Below are 9,601 nucleotides of genomic sequence, written 5' to 3'. Positions count from 1 at the left end.
TTCCTATTGGGACTCCAGGTGAGTGAGGTAAGGAAGAATGAGGAAATAGAAGGATCCAGAGGATCCAGGAATCCTACAAGAAGACCATGAAGGCTGGTGGATCTGGACCTGGGCAGATCAGCTCAAACCACTGTACCAACCAAGGACAATGCATGCAGTAAACCTAGAACCCCTATCCAGATCTAGCCAATGGACTGCACATTCTCCAACAATTGTGTAGAGACTGGGGTGGGGGTGGGGGAGGTGAGGGGGGCGAGGACTGACTCTGACATGAACTCTGGTGCCCACTATTTGACCACTTCCCCTTGGTGGGGAGACCTGGTGACACTCAGAGGAAGGGGAAGCAGGCTACCAGGAAGAGACCTGATAGGCTGTGATCTTATAGTGGAGGAAGATGTCCCCTTCTGTCACAGACCTAGGGGAGGGAAAAGGGAATAGGATGAAAGAGGGAGGGAGGGGGAACGGGAAGATACAAGTGAGGGGATAACAAATTAGATGGAATCTGAATAAATTACTTATATTTTTTTTAAAAAAAAAAAGAAAGCTAACTGAGGGCTGGAGGGTAGTTCGGTGATAGCACATTTGCCTAGCCAATCATTAAAAAGTCACTGGGACTTCAGATGTGGTCACGCAGGCCTTTAATCCCAGCACTTGAGAGGCAGAGGCGAGAGGATCGCTGTGAATTCCAAGCCAGCCTGGTCTACAAAGGGAGTCCAGGACAGCCCAGGCTATACAGAGAAACCTTATCTCAAAAGAAAAAACATTGCTGGGGCAAACATCACAATGTGCCACTTAATACATGTACTTTCTAGAAACATCAGGAGAAAGGTTGCACTTTTGCCTCCTAGTAACTCAGAAAAGTTTGAACATAGAATGTTTGTATAAGTGATGAGAAATTTGGTGTGTTCAGCAGAAAGTATCACATCTCAACAGAGCCATTTGGTTAGCAACCTACCCCCTCCTGCTTTGGAAAGACAGACATCCCGGTGTAGAAATGAGAATTTATCTCAGAGGCCCCAGCCCCTACCACTAGAAGCCTTCAGTTAATGGTGTTAAGGCACGAGCCAGTGGATGCTCTGGTAGGTAGTGTCAGGAGGGTTACCCTCTTTGGTTTGGGGAGGGGGAAGCTAATTTAAAACGCATTAAGCAAACATCGTAAAAGAAGCTGTTTTTATGGAAAGCATCTTTTTTTTTTTTTTCTTGTTACATCTCAGTGGTTATCCTATCCCTTGTATTCTCCCATTCTTCCCTCCCTCCCATTTTCCCCTTATTCCCCTCCCCTATGACTGTTCCTGGGGAGGATTACCTCCCCCTGTATATGCTCATAGGGTATCAAGTCTCTTCTTGGCTACCTTCCTCTGATTGCCACCAGGTCTCCCCCTCCAGGGGACATGGTCAAATGTGAGGCACCAGAGTACGTGAGAAAGTCATATCACACTCTCCACTCAACTGTGGAGAATATTCTGACCATTGGCTAGATCTGGGAAGGGGTTTAAAGTTTACCTCCTTGGCTGGTGCCTTAGTTTGAGCGGGACCCCTGGGCCCAAATCTGCCTATCATATTGTTCTACTTGTAGATTTCTAGGACCCTCTGTATCCTTTTATTTTGCTATTCTCCCATGCTTCTCTCATTTAGGGTCCCAATAGGACGCCTTCCCCTCTGTCCCAGTTTCCTGGTAAGTGAAGGCTTTCGTGGGACATGCCCCTTGGGCTAGTATGCAGATATAAGTGAGTATATACCATTTGATTCTTTCTGCTTCTGGGTTAACTCACTCATTATGATCATTTCTAGCTCAATCCATTTATCCACAAATTTCGGGAATTCCTTGTTTTTAATAGCTGAGTAGTATTCCATAGTGTATATGTACCACAGTTTCTTTATCCACTCTTCTACTGAGGGACACTTAGGCTGTTTCCATGTTCTGGCTATTATGAATAAGGCTGCTATGAACATGGTTGAGCAACTTTTCTTGTTGTGTGCTGGAGCATCTTCTGGGTATATTCCAAGGAGTGGAATAGCTGGGTCTTGAGGAAGCCCTATTCCCATTTTTCTGAGATAGCACCAGATAGATTTCCAAAGTGGCTGTACTAGTTTGCATTCCCACCAGCAATGAAGGAGTGTTCCTCTCTGCCCACATCCTTGCCAGCATGTGGTGTCGCTTGAGTTTTTGATCTTAGCCATTCTGATGGGTGTAAGATGGAATCTCAGAGGTGTTTTGATTTGCATTTCCCTGATGACTAAGGAGGTTGAGCATTTCTTTAAGTGTTTCTCAGCCATTTGATACTCCTCTGTTGAGAATTCTCTGTTTAGTTCCAAGCCCCATTTCTCAATTGGGTTATTCGGTTTGGTGGTGTTTAATTTCTTTTCTTGAGTTCTTTATATATTTTGGATATTAGACCTTTGTCAGATGTAGGGTTGGTGAAGATCTTTTCCCAGTCTGTAGGCTGTCGCTTTGTTCTCTTGACAGTGTCTCCTGTCTTACAGAAGCTTCTCAGCCTCATGAGGTCCCATTTATTAATGGTTGACATTAAAGCCTGGGCCGTTGGTGTTCTGTTCAGGAAGTTGTCTCCTGTGCCAATATGTTCCAGGCTCTTCCCCACTTTTTCCTCTAAGTGGCTTAGTGTCTCTGCAAGCCAGATTTTTTTAAAAAGGAAAAAAAGAAAAAAAGAAAAAAAGAAAAAAAAAACAAGAAGCATAAACAGTGTATTTTTAAAGTCAAACCAGATGGATTTTGTTGTTGTTTATATTTAAGCTATGTTGAACCAATGGATGACCACAAATGTCTTTTCAATATTCAGAGGGGCTTAATTTGTGTGTGGTTTTAAGACGATTGGTTAAAGAGTCATTGACAATGGATTTCTGTTAATTGTTGGGTTTGGCTGCTTGGTCCATGTAACAATTTCTTACCATGTGTATGTTTGCATGTATGTATATATTCACACACATACCCATATATGTGTCTTCAAAAACATGATATTTGTATATGGATTCAATATTTTTCTTTTTTTAGTTTTTGATGTATATGCTCAACAAACAAGATTTATGAGCCAGGCACGGTGACACATGCCTGTAATCCCAGCACTAGGGAGGCAGAGGCAAGAGGATCTCTGTGAGTTCGAGGCCAGCCTGGTCTACAAAGTGAGTCCAGGACGGCCAGGGCTACACAGAGAAACCCTGTCTTAAAAAAAAAAAGATTTCTGGACTTGTTTCTAGAACTTTTCTTAGCTGTTTCAGACAGTATATAGATGAACAAATGTTATTTTTTCTATAAATAAATGATCATGTCAATTATAATCAAATTCACAAGATGGCCCTATTCTCCCTTTCAGGTTGAGTCATTGTCATCACATACCTACAACAAGTGCAAACTTTACCGTGTGGGTGTGGTTATAAATTCTGTTTGGATCCTCATTTGTGCCTTGCTCCTCATGCTGACCGAGACCACCATGATCATTCTTCTGTCCCTAGGACATATTTTTCATAATAAATTAAGATATATAAACTAATATTCAGGGCTAGAGAGATGGCTCAGAAGTTAAGAGCACGGACTGCTCTTCCAGAGATCCTGAGTTCAATTCCCAACAACCACATAGTGGCTCACAGCCATCTATACTATGATCTGATGCCCTCTTCTGGCCTGCTGGGGTACAAGCAGGCAGAGCTCTGTATACATAATAAATAAATACATAAATCTTTAAAAAAAGAAAAAGAAAAGCAAAAAAAAAAAAAAAAAGGAAAGAAAATATACTAATATTCAAACAAATTGTATTTTAAAAGGTAATAAGTACTCTTTCCAACTTTGTTCTACTTAATGTTACTGCTTATGTTATTTCTGAGTCTATGACATCTTGATAACAAAATGCTCTATCTGGCCCTTGGGGGATGTACTGCACGCTGCCAGTTCCATGTCTGTGGCCATGGCGTATCGACAGTGTAAGCAGTTAGCTGACAGCTGAGCACAGTGGTGCACTCCTATAACCACAGCACTCAGTTCTCCCAAGCTGCAGGCTGCCCTGAGAAACAAGGAAAATCTGTCCAGTTCAGGGCAAAGCCGGGGATGGGGCAGAAAGGCAGTTTACGTGGCAGAAATCTGTACAAGCTGTATTTCAGGCTCATATCCCTTCAGAGCTTAATATTATGGGACATTTTTGGCAGCGGCTTGGAGGATACAGCTACATGTGTGGAAGGTGAGCCTGGTCTTCCTGGTGGCATTTGTAAAAAGTTCCTAACCCACACCAGTGGCCACCTAACCCAGACCTGGATCCATAACGGTCAGACACGACAGCCAGAGTTAAGGCTACTTCTTGACTTCGCTTGTGTGGCTCCAGCTATTTGTAAGACCCATCCAGGCTTAGTGATCACTGGAATGCTAGTCACATGGATGCAGTGACAGGGACAGCCAACCCTATATCCTAAGGGCTTCCTGGCTGCTTTAATTGTCCCTTAACTCACCAAATAAACAAGGCAGAGATTCTACGTCTAAGAATATATGAGCATTCTAGCTACGCATTCAGACTGATGAGATGACTGCCAGGTATGAACATTCTTCTGAAACCTCCACTGTGCTGGGGACCTCATACCCTGACTTTGATGGATGGCAATCAGAAAAATCGTCTACATCAAATGAGGGCTAGACACATATCTTTGCCTGTCTACATGCACACAAGTGTACACACACACACAAGAAATGTGTGGATAGATAGATCAGAGAACTGGAGCGATGTCTAGATGCTGTGTGAAAGGGAGTAGATGTGACCCTGGTTATCCCTACCGATGGAGAAGGAGTGGGTGACTTTGTATTTTATTCTTGTAATGGCCGTTGCTGGCACATCTCTCCAGAGAGTCACACCCCCTTCACCATAATTTACTAGCTAATTAACTGTGGGCTGTGGAACCCCTGGGTCTCAGCTAAACTAATGAGATGTTTCTCTCCGTAGGGTAGGAGTTCTGGGATCCCTCGCTCCACCACATACCTAATGTCAGGACCACTAAGACACATGCTACTTTTTCCACAGATTGCCAAAACTTTGCTAGTTAACCAATGCTGCTGTTCCACTTGGTTCCTTTGCCCCAGAGAAAAGGCAGCAAACTGTGATTGGCGAACTGTCAGTTCACTTGTGTCTGCACATGAACTCTGGTACTTAGCAGTCCATTGCACTAGCCTAGTAATGTAAACTTTCTCTGTGAAAAGAAAGGTACTCATATGTGGCGTTGTGAGGGAGGATCAGAGCTCTGTGGATAGTGTTTAATAGCTGAAGGGAGGGAGAGCCCTCCTCTGTAGGGTTTGCTTTGTTTACACAGTGCAAATAACTCCTGACTAGGAAGGGTCTAGGTAATTATGATTTAAAAGCTATCTCATAAAAATCTGAGAATTTAAGAATCAAATAAGCTAGTTCTAACAAATCATATTAGTGTGTGCTTCAAACAGTGCCTGGCTGTAAAGCTTAATGGTTCTTCTTACAACCAGAGATCTAGTCATCCCTTCAGGGACTGTCATTCTCCCTTATTTCAAGATTTCTTCTTGGTGCCCATGCAGAAAGTAGGCACCGGTTAAGAATTTCATCAAGGGCAATTGCTGGCAAACAAAGTAGTTCTTCTTCAGTTGAGGGTAAGTAGAGTATTTGCTGTTCTCTCAAGTAATATTGGTTCCTGTGTGTCCTTAGCAATAGAGTTCCAGATAGGAAGTTCAAAGGGGTGAGAGCTTTTATCTGCTTGCTTTAGGGGGTTCTGTTACTTTGGGGGCTGTTTTTTGTTTGTGTTTTGCTTTGAGACAAATATGCCCCAAACACAAATCCACCTGCTGCAGCCTCTTGAGTGCCCAGAGGCAGGCAATAGGTATGAATACAAAGCAAGGTGATTTTTAGCAGCAGAACTGAATCACACTGGTCTGGTGGCGTCACTCCCTTGTATTTTGGACAAGAAAGTGCCACCATCTGTCATAGCTCCACAATGGGAATTCCTGTTCTGCACTCCCTGAGGTATGGAAATTTTTTCTCTTGGTCACAACATTTTTTTTTTTTTTTGAGTGGATGACCTTAGAAATCTTACCTGCCCTGAGATTGTTCACTGTCAAAATAAATAGTAAAATTGATAAGAATTTTGCAAGGCTACTTTGGAAACCAAGTGTTCAGGAGCAACATTCACACTTATAATCCCAGCACTAAGGAGGCAGAAACAGAAAGAATGTTGGAGCTTGTTGGCCAGCCAGTCCAGCCAAATCAGTAAACTCGCAAAAGTACAAGGTAGACTGCACCCGAGGAACACAGTGGACACCAACCCCTGGTCTCCCACAGGTTTACACATGCATGAGTGCGTGAGCATTCATGCCCATGCACACACACACATATGTGCAGAGAGAGAGAGAGAGAGACAGAAAGAGAGAGAGAGAGAGAGAGAGAGAGAGAGAGAGAGAGAGCGACGAGAGAGGAGAGAGAGAGAGAGAGAGAGAGAGAGAGAGAGAGAGAGAGAGAGAGAACAATCAGGTGTGCAATATTCCTCACATTTTTGCCATAGAGACTGGAGAATAGAGAGTTTAAAGCCAGCCTTTACTACATAGTGGGTTTGAGGCCAACCTGGGCTACAAGAAACCCTGATCTCAAATAAAAAAATGAGTCCAGCAAGATGAAGCAGTTAAAAGCATTTCCATCATGTCAGATGACCTGGGTTCAATCCCACAGAACCGCATGATAAATGTAGAGCGATTCCCACAAGTTGTCCTCTGACCTCCATACGTATGCTGACACACACACGCACACGCACACACACGCACACTAAATGCAATGTATATTAATAAGATTTATTCATTTTATACCATGTGTATGAGTTATTTGCCTGTATGTGTGTATGTTCACTACATGGCTTGATCCCTGCAGAAACCAGATAAAGGCATCAGATCTCCTGTGTCTGGAGTCAGGGATGGTCATAAGCCACCATGTGGGTGCTGAGAACTAGCCTAGCATCCTCTGCAAAAAGAGCAAGTGCCCTTAACAGCTGTGCCCTCCATCCCTCATGAAATGTATTTTTAAAGGGAGGGAGGAGATGAAAAGACAGAATAATTCATGTAAAGTTGACAATGGTCATTTCATGTCTGAGTATGGGAAATGGGAAGCTAGGGAAGAGAACAGAAGGCCCTCTAAGATGTGTGGGAAGTCTCTTTTACATCCTTAGCCTGGCTACTGGGTGCATCAGAGGTTGGTTTCCTCATTAGTTATGCTGCAGAGATTTGCTTTGTTTATACTCTGGTTTGAATATAAAATTATACCAATGAGAAACATTCTGTAGGAACAAAAACAAGATGTGGAGAAATGAAAGCAAAAGATTCTGGGAAAAAATGATGGGGGCAGTAAGTGTTCTTCCCTCTGGAAACAATCCTAGCAGAGCCCCAGCCACCATTGCTTTCTTGTCATCTGCCAGACCAGAGAGCCCTGTGTCCTCAGGTCAGGTTCTCTCATCCTGCACTGAGGTGGCCTGCTCTGCTCCAGTATTTCCGGTCATTTCAGTAATGGAGTGCTTTCTCCTAGACGAAATTTCCCCCAAATATGCCCTTCCCCATGAATTCTTTATTTTCATTTGCCCCGTACAGCCAGCATGGCTGACACTCATATCTAAGTCTTTTAACAATGCAACTGTAAGCCACAGTGATTTTTGATAAGCCGCTCTTGCTGCCTGCCTGTTAACTTCTCATGAGGACTGAGTGATCAGACCAAAGCTGCTTTCCTAACCAGGGCAGCTGTTTAGTAGTAGATGGCTAAATAATCCAAGGCAAATGAAATAATCTGCTGCGTATGAATGGAGTCCCCTAAAACAGAAGAAAATCTCTCACATGCAAAACACATTCTGATCCAGGTTTGGTAGCTCACACTTACAGGCCCAGCCTTCCAGAGCCTGATGCAGGAGGATTGTCTGACTGGTGGCCAGCCTGTACATCAGAGCAAGACCCTACTACAAACAAACAAACAAACAAAAAGACTTACACTATCTCTGATAAGCTGCTTTAAAAAATAAAAAGTATAAAATAAAATATTTCTAGCCAGCCAAAAAAAAAAAAAGGGGGGGGGTGGATTCACCAAGTCAACACAGGAATGGTGAAAGTTTCAACCTTACAGAGATACAACTTGAAAATCCACTCAAATTAATTGGTATTCATTTATTTATTTATTTATTTATTTATTATCTGCTTACTTATATATTTAGGCAAACTACAGGTCTAAACCAGTTCATGTTTGGCAGTTTTCTGCCTTAGGGGTACATCCTAAGCCCTAAAACAAAGTATTTAACTCCAAGAGATAATAGGCATGAGATAACACTGAAAAACAAAAACAGAACAGGACAGAGAATACAGGGCACCTAACACATTTCTACTGAAAGAGTGAATGAGTTGACTAACCCATCTGATATCAACATTCTCCATCCTTAACCAGGAAGTCAAAGGCATCCGTCCACTCATTCTCCATTTCTCTCTTTGACCAAGACAAACAGGTAAACACAAAGATCTGATTGGTGATGAGTCTAGAAGGAAAACTTCTGAGACCAGAGAAAGAACAAAATGTCCACTTGGCATATATTGACAAAGTCCTGAGAAGCATACAAAGAGAGTTTTCATCAGGCCCTTTGTATCAGTCTACTCTGACAGTCTCATCCCTCCAACTAGACACAAAAGGCCATGGTCAACCAGAGCTCCCCAGTGGGCTTCCTCCTGCTGGGCTTCTCTGAGCACCCATACCTGGAAAAGATCCTCTTCGTGGTTGTCCTGTGTTCCTACATCCTCACCCTCCTAGGAAACACACTCATCCTCCTGCTGTCCACACTGGACCCCAGGCTCCACTCTCCAATGTACTTCTTCCTCTCTAACCTCTCCTTCTTGGACCTCTGCTTCACCACAACCTGTGTCCCCCAGATGCTGCTCAACCTCTGGGGACCCACAAAGACCATCAGCTTCCTGGGATGCTCTGTACAGCTCTTCATCTTTATGCTCCTGGGTACCACAGAGTGCATCCTCCTGACAGTGATGGCCTTTGACCGCTATGTAGCCGTCTGCCAGCCCCTGCACTATGCCACCATCATCCACCCTCGCCTGTGTCGGCAGCTGGCCGCTGTGGCCTGGGTTATAGGTTTAGTCCAATCCATAGTTCAGATACCACCCACCCTCCGCCTGCCCTTCTGTCCCCATAGGCAGATAGATGACTTTTTGTGTGAAGTCCCATCTCTCATTCGACTCTCCTGTGGGGACACCACTTTTAATGAAATTCAGTTGGCAGTTGCAGGTGTCATCTTCTTGCTTGTACCTCTGAGCCTCATCCTCGTCTCTTATGGTGCCATCGCCAGGGCAGTGGTAAGGACTAACTCTTCAAAAGGACGCAGGAAAGCTTTTGGGACCTGCTCATCCCATATCATTGTGGTCACCCTCTTCTACAGCTCAGTCATTGCTGTCTATCTGCAGCCCAAAAATCCCTATGCCCAGGAGAGGGGCAAGTTCTTTGGTCTCTTCTATGCAGTGGGCACTCCCACGCTCAACCCTCTTGTATACACCCTGAGGAACAAGGAGGTAAAGAGGGCATTCTGGAGGCTGCTGGGGAAGGATGGGGACTCTGGGGAAAGCTGA

General features: G+C 43.9%; 1 protein-coding gene across 1 annotated transcript; it reads left to right on the top strand.

Moving 5' to 3' along the window:
* Positions 1-8,598: 8,598 nt before the first annotated feature.
* Positions 8,599-9,601, top strand: LOC127190881 (olfactory receptor 2H1-like). The gene has a single exon (XM_051148175.1). The coding sequence runs from the start codon at positions 8,663-8,665 to the stop codon at positions 9,599-9,601; it is 939 nt and encodes a 312-aa protein (XP_051004132.1). The 5' UTR covers positions 8,599-8,662.

Source organism: Acomys russatus, chromosome 6, assembly GCF_903995435.1.
Source record: "Acomys russatus chromosome 6, mAcoRus1.1, whole genome shotgun sequence".
NCBI lineage: Eukaryota > Metazoa > Chordata > Mammalia > Rodentia > Muridae > Acomys > Acomys russatus.
The sequence above is the reverse complement of the archived record's forward strand: the minus strand, read 5'-3'. Positions and strand labels throughout refer to the sequence as shown.